Source organism: Anoplolepis gracilipes, chromosome 7 (assembly GCF_047496725.1).
Source record: "Anoplolepis gracilipes chromosome 7, ASM4749672v1, whole genome shotgun sequence".
In the NCBI taxonomy this organism is placed as follows: Eukaryota; Metazoa; Arthropoda; class Insecta; order Hymenoptera; family Formicidae; genus Anoplolepis; species Anoplolepis gracilipes.
Genome location: NC_132976.1, coordinates 1,749,388 through 1,764,082, shown reverse-complemented (window position 1 = coordinate 1,764,082; position 14,695 = coordinate 1,749,388). Strand labels below are relative to the sequence as shown.

Genomic DNA, 14,695 nt, shown 5'->3' with positions numbered 1-14,695 from the left:
GCATATATATATATATATATATATATATATATATATATATATATATATATATATATATATATATATATATAAAAGCGATAGGTATTTATGTAGAAATTTTAATTACATAATAATTGACAAAGAGAAGCAAGTTGTGATTTAAGAGCCAAAAAAGCGATGCATTAATTCGCAATAAAATCATCAAAATAAACAATATCTTGTTCGTTTTGCAAATTATATATAAGTTATTAAATTTCAATGAATACATATCTCGTGGCCCGTGACATATTTCGGGACATTTAAATCAATACGAATATTATCCATCATTTTTAATATTGCAAATATTCGGAAATAAAAACCACACCGTTTTTAGCGCCGAAAAAAGGCGCCAAATGGAAGAATGCGCGCCAAAATTAGGCTATTAAACATACTAAAAACTATATATTTTTCTTTTCATCTGTTTCAATAGATTTGAAGAAAGGAAAAAAAGAAAGATGGAAGTTAAATAGAAATAATTTTTTTTCAACCCTACAAACGGCTCGTATACAAAGCAAGAATGGAAACAATGGATTTACCTACGTGTCCCTCGTACGCGACTCATACGTCAGCACACACATGTATACACGCACACGTGCATACATGTGTGTACATACGTCAGCACGCTCCCCCAATACAATCAAGAACGCGCACGCGTGTGCGATGGAGCGTGGAAAGGGTGAGCAAGGGTGAAGAGCGTACGTTATTCCTTCCGAGTGGTGATTTGGAGCGAAAAGTTACGACTTTGTCTTTGGCGCCGTCAAACTCATCGGTGCTGCTGATTAATCCCCTACAGCTGACACGGAACAGTATCGTGATCGTCGAGGAAAGAGGAGAGAGTCGCGGGCAAACCGAAGGGAGTCGAGTTGAGCGAGTTGTTGGACCCGGCTTCGTCCTAAGTCCTAACCGACCTGACTTATTGTCGTCTCTCGATCGATTCGCCTTCTCCTGGACGTGTCATTATCAATCTGCGATCTAGCATGGAGGCTCTGATACCTGTGATAAACAAGCTCCAGGACGTGTTTAACACCGTCGGTGCGACTGTTTTACAATTGCCGCAAATCGTCGTCCTGGGTACGCAGGTTAGTTGAATCTTTCTCTCATCTTTGATATGTAATAACATAAAGGATCTATTCCTATCATTCGGACACCCTCTGCTGTTAAAATGTAATAAATATACACTTGAAAAGTTTGCAGAGTGCGGTTGGAAAGGACAGATCGAGTATTCATCGTTGGACGTTTAAATTTTTTTTCTGTCACGAATGATGTAATGGCGATCTGTAAAATTACTTGCAAATGTCACTCTTTCCCACTCGCGAATATTATAATTGAAAAAGACGGTATCGTAGCTCTTGTGATAAAAAAATCAAAATAATATGAATAGTTATTTTACATATTATTTTTTATCTATAATCAATTAAAAGAAAAAAAAAAACGAAATTATTGAAGTTGTAATATTTTAATTTCTAATTTGAGAGTTTGCTCCAAAAAAGAGATCCAAATGAGATAACCTATAGACATTATTTAATAATGATTTAATAACAATTATTGCATTTTTCAGAGCTCTGGAAAGTCATCTGTAATAGAGAGTCTAGTGGGACGTTCCTTTCTCCCTCGAGGAACTGGCATTGTTACACGACGTCCGTTAATATTACAACTTGTGTATACGCCAAAGGATGATCGAGAACATAGAAACGCAGAGAACGGTACTTTGGACTTGGAGGAATGGGGAATGTTTCTGCATACAAAGAACAAAATCTACAAAGACTTTGACGATATTCGCACAGAAATTGAAGCTGAAACTGACAGAATGGCTGGCGCAAACAAAGGCATTTGTCCAGAACCGATTAATCTCAAAATATATTCAACGTCAGTTGTTAATCTGACACTCATAGATCTACCTGGTATTACAAAAGTACCAGTGGGTGATCAACCGGAGGACATTGAGAATCAGATTCGAGAACTTGTTGCAAAATACATATGTAATCCTAACTCTATAATCTTAGCAGTTGTCACTGCCAATACTGATATGGCGACAAGTGAGAGTTTAAAGTTGAGTAAAGATGTTGATCCAGATGGCAGACGAACACTAGCTGTTGTTACAAAATTAGATCTCATGGATGCTGGTAAATTTAATTTTTTACAATCTTAAATTTTGTCATGAATATAGTATTGATTGCATAACGCAATTAAATACATTTTCTCTTCTTTCTTTTTTAGGAACCGATGCCATAGATATTCTATGTGGTAGAGTCATCCCAGTTAAATTGGGTATTATAGGTGTCGTTAATCGTTCTCAGCAAGATATAATGAATAAAAAGAGTATTCAAGATGCGCTCAAAGATGAGGCCACATTCTTGCAACGGAGATATCCAACATTGGCAAGCAGAAATGGAACTCCTTACTTGGCGAAGACTCTCAATCGTTTACTTATGCAACATATCAGGGATTGTTTACCAGAATTGAAGGTAATAATGTTAATACTTGTTAATGACAGCTAGTATAACTAGAATCTACTAAAGTAAGCACTACTAATTTGGTAGAACTTTGTGTTTTTTGAAAACAGAACAGAGTAAATACAATGATAGCGCAATACCAAACCCTACTTAATTCCTATGGCGGAGACGTCGAGGACAAAAGCCAAACCTTGCTGCAAATAATCACGAAATTCGCAAACAGTTATTGTTGTACGATAGAAGGTACTGCTAGAAATATAGAAACCACAGAGCTGTGTGGCGGCGCTCGTATCTGCTATATATTTCATGAAACGTTTGGTAAAACACTCGATTCAATTAATCCACTGGCGGACCTCAGTAAAGTGGACATACTAACCGCTATTCGCAATGCAACCGGTCCGAGGCCGGCTCTTTTCGTGCCAGAAGTTTCCTTTGAGTTGCTAGTCAAACGTCAAATACGAAAATTGGAAGATCCTTCGTTACGATGCGTAGAGCTCGTGCATGAAGAAATGCAGAGTATAATACAACATTGTGGCACTGAGGTGCAACAGGAGATGCTACGTTTCCCCAAACTGCACGAACGTATTGTCGATGTTGTTACACAATTGCTACGTAGACGCCTCCCACATACCAATGCAATGGTAAACATTTGTTACATACTTGTACATCCATTATGTATTTTTTTAATACTTATTTAATTATTTGATTTCTTGACAAAAAAGGTAGAGAACTTGGTGGCAATAGAATTGGCGTATATTAACACTAAGCATCCTGATTTTCATAAAGATGCAGCATTTGTATCTTCTTTACTGAAGGATGCTGATGTAGATCACCTGAAGCACAACAAACGATTAGGTTCAGCATCTAGTACCATAATCACTAATGACACAGTAAGTAATACATTTATTGTTTTTTTTTTTTCTTTTTTTTCTGTATTTTTTCTGTCTGACTGATTAACATTATTTTAAAGTTCGAAACTAAAAAGTCTGTTCGAAACAATAGTTCAAATACAGATGACAAAATTTGTGTATGTTTATCAATATTTATTTATTTTGTTTACATTATTTTTAATTTTTGTAGTGTGTTGTGTAATTAATAGTAAAATATATTTGAAACAGATTGTAAAAAAATCAGTCAATAATCAAGATGAGAACTCTGTTTCTGATCAGACTAAGGAACAGCAAGGACAGCAAAATCACTGGCTGCTAAGTAATTTACTACTTCAGGGAAGATCCGAATCAACTGGTTCGATGGATGGTTCTCCGGTCAGAATACGCGAAAGTAGTAATTCTTCGAATCCAGCGATCGAAATACAGAAAGCATCCCCACAACAAAAACCAGTAAATCTACTCCCCGCAGTGCCAATACAGACATCCCGAAAACTTAGCGAGCGTGAACAACGGGACTGTGATATTATTGGTAAGATAATATATAAATATACAAGAAAAAATTTTAATTTTTACCTTTTAATCAATTTTATTAATTCTGTTTACAGAAAGGCTCATAAGATCATACTTTTATATTGTACGAAAGTCCATTCAGGATAGTGTACCAAAGGCTGTTATGCATTTTCTAGTCAACTATGTAAAAGATAATTTACAAAGTGAACTTGTCACACATTTGTACAAATCGGATCAGGCTGAGGCCCTGTTGGTCGAAAGCGAGCACATTGCTGTCAGACGTAAAGAAACAGCAGACATGCTTAAGGTATTATAAAACATTACAGGTCTTTTTGTGTTGAATTTTGATCTCTAACAGTTGCTCTTGTCCTGCAGGCATTAACTCAAGCCGGTCACATCATTAGCGAAATTAGAGAGACACATATGTGGTAATCAAACGCCTAAGCCACTGGATTCTAGTTGAATTTAGGTATTACATCTGTGTTTTAATGAACTAAGTTAAAGGATGTACTTTACCAATGTATATGATGGACCGAACACTGTACATAATTCTTATCTTTCTCATGCAAGTAAGGTATACATGTATTGCAATTGAAGCAATGGTCCTGATATATTTCATTACCTAATTTTATTGTACAAGCATGAAGGAAGCACATAATATCATACATAAAACGCGCATTTAACGCAACATTGAATTATTATTTGATTTACAAAATGTATAATTTATGATGCATTTTTTACTAATCGTTAATATATACACTCTGACTTATTAATGTGTGAAAATGAAATAATTTCGTAATAATTTTTTTTTCCTTTTTTTGTTTTTATTACACGGACATTATATGCTTCTTCATCACTTAGTCTAATCTTGCATTGCCTTGCGTTGTTAATGATAATGCATTCAAGAGTGAAGAACATTGTGCCGTGAATATTTCTTGTTTTTCTATGTTTATAAATATTTTCTAAAAGCTGAAAGTACTCTTATGCGAATTATATATGTCGCGTTTTTTACAAAGCTGTGTGAAAGGCAAAAAGCTGACACCAGAAAATTATTTCACAATTATTTAAATAATAGTCATTTATACAGTAGTCATTTAAATAAATTAGATATAAATGACTGTTATAAACAGGCTCGAAAATTATTGCACAGAGATCGAGCCGAGAGAATTATAACACTGGATAATACATTGTTCTATTTTGATACCTTCGATATTAGGTTCAACCAAATGTTTATTGACAAAGTGCGCGTGCTCAAATAGCAAAGGGATGGCGTCTTTATAATTCCCCTGATACATTTTCGCGATAGCGCTCAATCTCTTTTGTATCGATTTACGAAATTGTTTCTCGAGCTTTTTCAAATCGATCATTTTTTGACATTTGGTGCACTGTTGATTCGACAACTTCTGCGATACGTTTGCACTTATCACCGAGACATCTGTTGATCCGGAACACGCTGTACATTTGTAGTACATTATCTCGGGCAGCGGAAATTTCCAGTCTTGCGTGCAAGCGTTGCATTCACACAGAAATCGATATTTTTTCCATAAGAATTCACGTCTGGTCGACCTGCTCTCGCTGAGGAATTGAGGCCCATAACAATCAAGTATCTCGCATCCTTTGCCGATGAAACGCAGCGCTCTGACCACAACCATTCCTGTAAAAAGATAATTTATTCGATGCCATGCAAATTTCCTGCATCAAGACATTCTTCCTCATCAATTTTTCGGACCGCTTACCATTGGGATAAGAATGGCGAACCACGTTGGGATAACAGCTATGATTCACGAGACTGACTGTGGTGTAAATCGCGCCGCCGACAATCCTGGGTTCCCAAACGCGCGTCGTTTCCTCATGAACATTCTCAACAATTTCGTATGCGTTACAATTAATCGTCTGCAAATGATGTAGCATAGCTACTGCCAATGGAATAAAAGTTTCGTTCGTACAGACGATGTCTAGTTTGCTCAGAACAGAGATCAAGCATTTCGCGAGGAAGATCGCCTGAATCGTTCGAATGAGATTCACGTTGGGTTCTACATCAGCGCAATGAGTCACCAACTGGATTACCGTTCGGTAATCGAGAGAATTGTATTTCTGTCTCGATTCTGATTTCGTGTATTCTTTACTGATATTTTCCTCGCTACTTTTACCATTGGCATGATATTGTAAGAAATCAGGATTCAAAACGTGTCTCGTTTCCGCATTGTTTCGCTGTGATAACGCTTGTGCAATTGTCGTGCGATAGGCTAGCAAAAGATACAATGTTTGCTGGTATCTGTCATTTGAGGAATTTTCGAAAAAATAATCAAATACCGAGCACTCGTATTGGTGATAAGCCTCCCACGCTTTCTTGCGACATGTTTCCGTGCAAAAAGACACCTGGAGAACGCGAAAACAAAATTATATCAAAGGAATCATTTCATAGGATATAAATTAGGATGATAAATGAAAAAAAAGAAAAGTTAATAAAAAACTTGCAGGGATGTTGTTGATATGTACATAGCACGTGCATGCGCGAGTATAATCATGCGCTCTACTAACTGTTTGGCAATTACGGCACGGGATTTTAACGCTGTCTTCTAATTTAAGTGTGGCATGGCAATGCAAGCAATTCCTGCCAAGAGCCGGTGAGTTCGTGCTAAAGGAAAACGGCCGGTCGACAATGAGTACAGCCCCCGGTTTGATGTCTCTTGTAGCCACGAGATGCCGGCCCCTAGTCTCGTCGAAACGCAGCTCGACGCTATCCGGACAGCTCGTGAGGCAACCGTGTGGCCTGCCGTCGACGACGGGCGTCGCGGTGACGTTTCCCAAGCGTTTCCCAAGCGACAAAGAAGAGGAGGAAGAGGAAGAGGACGTCCTCCCGCTACGTTTCCTAGAGGACGCGTTTCCTTCCAATTTCCTGAAGCACTCCCGTTCTAGCTGCAGGCATTCTTTCTTACGCTGCACAAAGTACTTGACGTTCTCCGCGGAGTCGTCATAGAAACTCGCAGGAAGCGCCAGCATGCATTCGCAGTCTCGCAGACAGCTCGCAAACGCGCCCAGGCGGTGGGAACGCCTGGCGCGCTCGCAGAGCGCATCTAGGAATACTCTACTGCTCGCACCGGCCGCAAACAGTGCTTTCGTGAGAATATTACACTGTCTAATCTCCTCCACGTGCTCGTTCCTAGGCTCTGCTGCCGTCGCCTCGAGCGATCTCTCGTACAATCGCGCGGCTTGCGCGTCGTTCTTACCCTCATACGAATCTCCCGGTTTCAGGCCCGCTACAAAGGGCATTTCTACAAGCATCTCGACCATTCCCCGTCTGTCGCCCGATGCGGACAATTTTGCGAATCGAGTCGCAAGTGGCTCTTGCGAGACGATTTCCTCGTATATGGCCCGACAAAATTCATCGAGCGAGACGTTTCTGCAACACAAAGGGAATGCAATATGAAACGTAAAAAGGAACTTTTCTCGCAAGAACAAAACGACGAAGTTCGCAAAAAAGCGAGATGTTTTTGTAATTTAATAAATAAATGTGTAAATGGAATTTTTTAAGGGAATTGCCGACATTATCAAGAAAAAATGTACTGAAAAGAAGAAAAGGATACATAATATCTATATTTACATCTTATATTAAACTTGAAGAAATGATTATCAGAAATAAGATAATTACATCTAGAACAATGTGGGAAATGGAAATATATAAAATGAAACGAAATACAAAAAAATCTTTGAATCGATGTCACGTTACAATACATCATTTTTGTAACGTTTTCAAAAATGTATGAGATTATCTGTTATCGTTTTCCAATTATTTTAATTAGAAATCTGAAATCTGCTTTGCATAACTCTAAAAAAAAAAATAGACAAAAATATTGGTCTATTATATATATTTGTCCATTTATTTTTGAGTTTATGTATATATATTTTTTTACTTTTATTTGCCATAGAAATACTTCTGGTATTGTATTGTTAGTACTTGTAATATTATAATTGTCTTAAAATAATACACAAGCATTATCGGTTCATCGGGACATACGGATGAATCTCATGCGCTAAATGCGCATATTTAGATCGCGTGCGACCAGTGACCTTAATTTTTCGCAGACGAGTCTGCAGTACTTCTGCTCCAAATTTACCACTGTAAATTTAATCGTAGATAATCTGAAATAGCGTACGAGCGACGATTGGTCCAAAGAACAGAAGAGACATTTAGGTGATATATTAGCGGACGTGAACGCGAATTTATCATCATTACAAACAAACAAAATTATTTTACCTACGAATATTCATGACAGCATGTAAATTTCAATTGAAGCGATTAGCTTCTATTCCGGAAAAAAGCTGGCTTACCCCTTCTTCGTCATAGACATTCTGTAATTGTTATCAACAGATTTTTTGTAATTATAATGTAACATCGACAGCTACAGGAGCCGTTTGTGTCTGCGTGGATGGAGAGTCGCGAATGTGACGGATTCTAAAATTAGGCTGATGGTCCCGCGTGTATTTGACCCCTCCTTCGAGATGTGCAGTGATTTAACTTAGAAAAGGTGTCGAGCAAAGATGCCTGGTTTGTTTTATTTTTTTTTTTCGCATACCGATAGAATGTACAAATGCGCTTAATACCAACTTAATAAAGAACTTATTACAAAATTGCTAATATCTGTTATAATAATAATGGGAGATCGCTATAGCCTTTCATCCAAAAATACATTGGAAATAATCTGAAATATATATTTGCAGTGCAATCTCTGCAAGATTTCCTTGCACGTAATTGTTAAAGCTAAATAAACAACCGTCAGCCTAAATAATAAATTTACAATTGTTGCTTTATTTTTCATAATAATATTTCATTAATTGAAACGTCAAAAGATTTTCAAGTACAGCAGCAAACGTTTTAAATTTAGCGCGCTTTTAGAAAGGCGTTCGAAAATCTTGTTCGTTGGGTAAAGTAGCTGATTGACCAATAGGAACAAAGAAATCTTTTCATTCTGATTGGTCAATAGAACGCTACTGCGTCCGACAAGTAGATTTTTGAACGCGACCCTGAGCCAGCAGTCGTCACATGACAGCAACGGGTGTGTGTGAGACTCTTTGTCGGTCTCTCGGATGTAGAAATTAAAAATTTGTTGGATAAAACCGTCACGCCGGGCTATTTAGCTTTTCCGGAGTGTCGACCGTAATTTCACAAGACTTTTATGTAATTTGCATTGAGTGAAATTTATCGACAATGGCAACAATGAGGTATATTTTGGGCAGCACATTTGCAGTCACCGCCTCGCTCACGACTCTTATTTTAGGTATGGATTTATCATACATGTATTTATATTAAAAAATTAATTTATAAACACGCGATAAAAGCTCACAAAAAATACGTAGAATTGAAATTGATGAATATTTTGTTGAATTATATAGTAAGTTCACTGTCATAAGTTGTTGTGTTTGTAATATTTAATAATTTGTTAAATATTTATTTTACTAAAATTACAAAGACTTTATTATATATATTTTATGTTACAGTTTTGTATTATGTATTTACTGGCAAGGGAGAGCAAATTAGCATTGCATGGTATGTAATCATATATTTATTTACTTTATATATTAGTCATTTTTTCTATTACTAAATTCTTGACATACAATGATAAACTATTTTTCTATGTAGGTTCTTGTCAAATACTTCTCCGTATATGTGGTCTACATTGGGAATAGGTTTGTCAGTAGCTTTGTCCGTAGTGGGTGCAGCGTTGTAAGTTTTATAATACATTTATAGTCTTATATGGAATAAAAATTTATCAAATTACTTATCATGACATTTACCTTTTCAGAGGTATTCATACGACAGGGGTATCTATTGTTGGTGGAGGTGTAAAAGCACCTAGGATCAAAACAAAGAATTTAATTTCTGTGATATTTTGCGAGGCTGTAGCTATCTATGGTCTGATTACAGCTATTGTTCTGTCTGGAATGCTTGAAAAATTCACTTATTCTGAGGCCATGTCAAACGAGGAGCTTAAGAATCAGAACTGGTTGGCTGGATACTTAATGTTTGGTGCCGGTCTCTCTGTTGGATTGGTTAATCTTTTCTGTGGAATAGCAGTTGGCATTGTAGGTTCTGGCGCAGCTCTCGCCGATGCAGCAAACTCCGCTCTTTTCGTGAAGATTCTTATAGTTGAGATTTTTGGTTCAGCTATAGGTCTTTTTGGCTTAATTGTCGGTATTTATATGGTAAGTTGATACATATATATGTCTAATAATAATTTAAATAATTAAAATAAGATAATTTGAATAACAAATATCTTTAAACTTATCTATTATGTTTTTATATTTTTTTTATATTACTCATTCAATATATATATATATATATATATATATATATATATATATATATATATATTTATATATATATATATATATATATATATATTTATATATATATATATATATATATATATATTTTTTTTTTCAGACTTCCAAAGTAAAGATGGGTGACAAGTTATAAATGATAAGAGATCATAATATACCATTCCATATTTAGTCATCAGTGAAAAATTTTAAAAAAATGATTGCATATCTGTGAAATTGTCATGAAATAATAAAAAATTTCTAGATACCAATACCTATATGAATTTGGTATATTACTGTGTATCTATACAATTACATTTGTGCAATTTTCATGATTCACGATTAATTTAACATTTATCTCAATATCTATAATTGGTGTGCTTTGTTGTCTATTGTCAGATATACTTTTCCATTTCTTTTGAAGCAGAAAAATGACTAAGGTTAAATATAAATTATATAATAAATATTTTTATCAATATTAGAAAACAACATAATTTTTTTTTCACATTTTGAATAAGTTATAGCACTCACTTTTACAATAAGTCAGTGTATATATTTTCTTGTTCACATGAGAGTAATGTAAAATAATATTTTATTATTTAATAATTTACCTTACATACATACATACATACATACATACATATATATATATATATCATATAATCACTAGTTAATTACTAGAAAAATTGTTGGTTGGTTGTAAAAATAGCACATATGTTATCAATTATGTATAAAAAATGTATTAAAAATATTTATTCTCAACAATTGTATATAACAGTTTCTTATTCTCAGAGGTAGCTCATTGCTGTTGCTTTTTATCTAATATTTAAAAAATGTAGTTTTAGTATCAAATTATGTGTCTACCTCTGATGTAGGCAACATGATTGTAAACATTTTCTTGTGTAAATGTATAATATATCTGTATATGTGGTAATAATATCAATGATTTCAGAAAAAATCATATCTAAATGTATGTGGCTACAATATACTTATGTGCTGAGCACATCATGGATGCTCTTGAATGCATGTTCCAATGTTTGTATATATTTGTTGGCATTACGACTACCTTCATAACTTGTGACGACAACGCCTAGTCGTTCATCTTGAATCATATATCTAAACATTTATTTTGTATTTATTAAACTCATTTTTTCCAAAAAGATTATAATAGTATATAAATAGTTGCTACTTTCAATATTAATACAATACAACATGAATAACTTACGCTATTCCATAACCATCAGATACTACTGGTCCAAATCCACCAGCTAGTACAACTGGACTTGATAAAGTGGATGTAGACAATATATTATAATTTAAAGCATCGTAAGCTGGATCTTGAAAAATAATTGGCTTAGTAGAACCTGATTTTTCTGACATGTTTCTCAAGGCAAACAAATGTCTATCAAATCCTTGGCCTGTAAAATAAATATCATTGAATAATCGTACATTCTTCTTGTTTTCCAAATTTATTTATTCGAAGCTTGCTTGATAATTAAACTACTTACCCATTACAGCCTCTTTTGTAAGCACATTATGAACTTTACTACACTCAAGTATCATTCTTTTTATATCTGTTTTAGAAAACTTAGTTTGTTTTCGAGTCATAGCAATGCAGATTTCTTTAGTTTCTAATGTACAAGGTCTGATAGTTTCTGTTCTGCCATGTTTATATGCAGCTGTACTGCAAGATTCATAAGTTGGCACTACTCTATCTTCTAGAGTATACAGTGCCAATTGAAATGCCAGCTGCATCACCGCATCTGGACTTACTCCAAGCTTTTTACATTGATTTTTGCCAAACTCTTCGTATATTACATGATCAACGTACAGTCGATTGATCCAATCTTGATATTTCGCTTTTTGTTGATTAATAATACTTTCGCTCTTTGCATCTATAGAAAATTGTAGTCTTTCAATGTTCACACTTTCTTTCGCAAGTTCATCTACTTCGTTAGGATGAAATCTAGGTTTCTTAGATACATCAGCCTTTATGTCCTAAAAATGAGCAAGATTTTTCTACATCTTTAGAAACTTACTATGATGAAATTAATGTGTCTGAAACTAATATAATGTCCATCTAACACATACTTGGAAATATCTAAGTATTGCAACACCATCACCCCACGAATGTTCGAAATTAATTCCACTGTAGCTGTCCTTAGTAACAATGAGAGTAAACGACTTGTCGAACCATCGATTGGTACCATCTGCATGTAAATATGATCTTAATAATTTGCTCTTTTCAGTACCAATAACTTCATCATCCAAGATCATTACAAATAAAGCTGAGTCAATTTTCTTAAGAATTTCCTGATTCCCTGTTTCGATTAAATGTGAACGTGCTTGTGCCCATTGATCTCTTTCTGATGTCGTAAGAACGCCCACAGGATGTTTATTTGGTGGTCTATCATCTTCCAGTACTGCTTTTAAGCATGCAGCTATCTCTCTAGGACTACGAATGGAATCATTTGCATCTAAAACATCAAACGCGTAAAAATGACCTTTTCTTAGGACAACCAAGTGTTTTGCTGAAGAATCTTGAAAGATTACATCCTTCTCCAATTTTGGTATTCTAGTTGTATTAAATAGATTTTTATATTGCGACATATCCAAGGGAAAAGCCTATAATGAAAAATTCTTTTTAAGCATATTCTATTTCTACACAAGTTACTATTTTTTTCAATTTATAATTATTGTATTCAATCTATACTATTTCACAAACAAAATTTCTAATTTATTATTACCTTGAATAAGTAAGCACCATACCAGCTAAAGCGAGGTGGAATCAGTCTTGTGACATTTCGAAACAATTCGGTATCCGATTTTCCGGGATTCATATGAAACACTTCTGGCTCTAAAATGTTATTTTTGAGAGACTGAAAAAATCTCAATGATGACACAACAAGATTTGTCGCCTTTACCAATTGTACATCATATTTTGGATCAGATTCAGGCAAAAAAACTAAGAAAGGATTGTAATTGATGGGTAAAGGCTTGCGATCTCGTAAATACAAGTCAAACCATGGTTTGCTAATGTAACTGGTATGTGGGTTTTCATCATTATTATGAATCAATTGTTTTTGCAAACTTTGTCCCTCATTGGCAAGAAATTTTGAGATGCAAGATGATGTGTATTGCAATTCCTTATCATTCAATAAAGGTTTCTGTGCATTCAAATATCTCTTACATGTATCTTCAAGCTTTGGTATTGGTAATCGTGGTAAAGATGCTTGAAAATGTAGTGTGGGAACTTTACTAATTTGCATATATTGGTATTCAGAGTTATCATACAATGGCATAGTACTCCTGAAATAAATATATTATACATATAATACATTAATTATTTGCTTTTATTAAATAATTGTATATTCTCAAAATTAAATTAATATTTTATACCTAGAATCATTTTAATTATTAGTCATTCAATTTATGCGATGATAGTTGTATAACAGCTAGTTTCATATTAGTTATGAATAATAAATGTAATTTTCAAAATGTAAAAATAACAAACACATGTCGCGAGGTCTATTGTTAGAAATATAAAAACAAAACATTAATACCTAGCTAATTGTTGTGTTAGCGTGATTCCTCCATGGCTTATCTGTAATATACGTAACAGAAAAGAAAAAATAAAAGCAAATATAAAAATGTCAGATCCTAAAAGTTAAATATCGAAAATATAATATATATATATTTTTGATGTTTAATTTTTAAGGTCTGATATTTTTATATTTCATATATATGGACGAGTTTTTTAATTCATCGATTGATGAATCGCATGATGCGTAAATACAACAAGCTGCATTTGCGAATCGTGCGATTGATCAATTGATGAATTAAAAAACTCGCCATATATATATATATGTATACTATGATATGTTGAAATTAAACATCGAAAATATATATATGCTGTATAACATATGTTAAATAAATAATTTACCAGAATTTTTCTTAATTTGTTTCTAGTTAAAATAAACATTTTTAATATACGAATTAGTTTCGACGGTAATAAATATAAAATGTATCAAATAAAATTCAACAGGAGGGCAATATGAGCACTATTGTGACAAACACTGTACAAACACACGAATCTCATTACTACTTGCTACATATGCATGTATGCACCAATGCGTAAAGTGGAAGTTAAATATTACACGAATATGCCAGCGTGTATGCCTCCACTCCTCCCCTAAGGCTTTTGTGTGTGTGTAGATACGTCATTGACTAGATACTAGATGATCGACCTTGTTACACGTCAGATATACATTCATAAGTAGACATTAAGCATCTTTTCGCATAAATTATTCAATTCTTCTATGTCATCATGACAATAATATATAAAGTATAATAAATACTATTTTAATGTGTTTTATATGTACATATAATTTATCAATTTTGGCTGTTTAAAAATTCACTGTACTGAATATCTATAGTTCACGTGACGTATATTATAGATTTCCAATGCTGATAATGAATTTCGGAATGCAACCTTTATAGAAT

The 14,695-nt window shown here is 34.2% G+C and overlaps 4 protein-coding genes across 8 annotated transcripts; 2 read left to right on the top strand and 2 right to left on the bottom strand.

Moving 5' to 3' along the window:
* Nucleotides 1–664: 664 nt before the first annotated feature.
* Nucleotides 665–4,471, top strand: Drp1 (dynamin related protein 1). 3 transcript variants are annotated; one of them, XM_072897056.1, is made up of 8 exons: nucleotides 665–1,097; nucleotides 1,577–2,141; nucleotides 2,236–2,483; nucleotides 2,582–3,112; nucleotides 3,194–3,361; nucleotides 3,698–3,890; nucleotides 3,967–4,178; nucleotides 4,247–4,471. In XM_072897056.1, the coding sequence occupies exons 1-8, from the start codon at nucleotides 996–998 to the stop codon at nucleotides 4,301–4,303; spliced, it is 2,076 nt and encodes a 691-aa protein (XP_072753157.1). In that variant the 5' UTR covers nucleotides 665–995; the 3' UTR covers nucleotides 4,304–4,471. The 3 variants fall into 3 exon arrangements, with proteins under 3 accessions (XP_072753157.1, XP_072753155.1, XP_072753156.1); XM_072897054.1 differs by having other exon boundaries at nucleotides 3,590–3,890; XM_072897055.1 differs by having other exon boundaries at nucleotides 666–1,097; nucleotides 3,641–3,890.
* A 230-nt stretch (nucleotides 4,472–4,701) lies between these two features.
* Nucleotides 4,702–8,343, bottom strand: LOC140668229 (SET and MYND domain-containing protein 4). Its single transcript, XM_072897057.1, has 4 exons — nucleotides 8,204–8,343; nucleotides 6,413–7,274; nucleotides 5,608–6,250; nucleotides 4,702–5,525 (listed from the first exon to the last, which is right to left on the bottom strand). Exons 1-4 carry the CDS (start codon nucleotides 8,266–8,268, stop codon nucleotides 5,011–5,013), a joined length of 2,085 nt encoding a protein of 694 aa, XP_072753158.1. The 5' UTR covers nucleotides 8,269–8,343; the 3' UTR covers nucleotides 4,702–5,010.
* A 565-nt stretch (nucleotides 8,344–8,908) lies between these two features.
* On the top strand, nucleotides 8,909–10,656 carry LOC140667761 (V-type proton ATPase 21 kDa proteolipid subunit c''). The gene is made up of 5 exons (XM_072895983.1): nucleotides 8,909–9,150; nucleotides 9,371–9,419; nucleotides 9,513–9,596; nucleotides 9,676–10,075; nucleotides 10,317–10,656. The coding sequence occupies exons 1-5, from the start codon at nucleotides 9,081–9,083 to the stop codon at nucleotides 10,347–10,349; spliced, it is 636 nt and encodes a 211-aa protein (XP_072752084.1). The 5' UTR covers nucleotides 8,909–9,080; the 3' UTR covers nucleotides 10,350–10,656.
* A 260-nt stretch (nucleotides 10,657–10,916) lies between these two features.
* On the bottom strand, nucleotides 10,917–14,421 carry Cpt2 (Carnitine palmitoyltransferase 2). 3 transcript variants are annotated; one of them, XM_072895981.1, is made up of 7 exons: nucleotides 14,350–14,421; nucleotides 13,756–13,796; nucleotides 12,940–13,501; nucleotides 12,284–12,817; nucleotides 11,701–12,190; nucleotides 11,418–11,610; nucleotides 10,917–11,308 (listed from the first exon to the last, which is right to left on the bottom strand). In XM_072895981.1, exons 3-7 carry the CDS (start codon nucleotides 13,492–13,494, stop codon nucleotides 11,182–11,184), a joined length of 1,899 nt encoding a protein of 632 aa, XP_072752082.1. In that variant the 5' UTR covers nucleotides 13,495–13,501; nucleotides 13,756–13,796; nucleotides 14,350–14,421; the 3' UTR covers nucleotides 10,917–11,181. The 3 variants fall into 3 exon arrangements, with proteins under 3 accessions (XP_072752082.1, XP_072752081.1, XP_072752083.1); XM_072895980.1 differs by lacking the exon at nucleotides 14,350–14,421 and adding an exon at nucleotides 14,136–14,343; XM_072895982.1 differs by lacking the exons at nucleotides 13,756–13,796; nucleotides 14,350–14,421 and adding an exon at nucleotides 13,592–13,725.
* Nucleotides 14,422–14,695: the final 274 nt, after the last annotated feature.

Excerpts from the sequence above, each read along its gene's own strand:
- LOC140668229 (XM_072897057.1), bottom strand. The coding sequence starts at position 8,268 with ATGTTACATTATAATTACAAAAAATCTGTTGATAACAATTACAGAATG. Across the intron at positions 7,275-8,203 it reads ATGTCTATGACGAAGAAGGG|AAACGTCTCGCTCGATGAAT; the intron begins GTAAGCCAGCTT and ends TTTGTGTTGCAG. Across the intron at positions 5,526-5,607 it reads TCGCCATTCTTATCCCAATG|GAATGGTTGTGGTCAGAGCG; the intron begins GTAAGCGGTCCG and ends ATCTTTTTACAG.
- Drp1 (XM_072897054.1), top strand. The coding sequence starts at position 996 with ATGGAGGCTCTGATACCTGTGATAAACAAGCTCCAGGACGTGTTTAAC. Across the intron at positions 3,362-3,589 it reads CCATAATCACTAATGACACA|ATTGTAAAAAAATCAGTCAA; the intron begins GTAAGTAATACA and ends TATTTGAAACAG. Across the intron at positions 4,179-4,246 it reads AAACAGCAGACATGCTTAAG|GCATTAACTCAAGCCGGTCA; the intron begins GTATTATAAAAC and ends CTTGTCCTGCAG.
- LOC140667761 (XM_072895983.1), top strand. The coding sequence starts at position 9,081 with ATGGCAACAATGAGGTATATTTTGGGCAGCACATTTGCAGTCACCGCC. Across the intron at positions 9,420-9,512 it reads GAGCAAATTAGCATTGCATG|GTTCTTGTCAAATACTTCTC; the intron begins GTATGTAATCAT and ends TTTTCTATGTAG. Across the intron at positions 9,597-9,675 it reads TCCGTAGTGGGTGCAGCGTT|AGGTATTCATACGACAGGGG; the intron begins GTAAGTTTTATA and ends TTACCTTTTCAG.
- Cpt2 (XM_072895980.1), bottom strand. The coding sequence starts at position 14,174 with ATGTTTATTTTAACTAGAAACAAATTAAGAAAAATTCTG. Across the intron at positions 13,502-13,755 it reads CTAACACAACAATTAGCTAG|GAGTACTATGCCATTGTATG; the intron begins GTATTAATGTTT and ends TATTTATTTCAG. Across the intron at positions 12,818-12,939 it reads ATGGTGCTTACTTATTCAAG|GCTTTTCCCTTGGATATGTC; the intron begins GTAATAATAAAT and ends TTTTCATTATAG.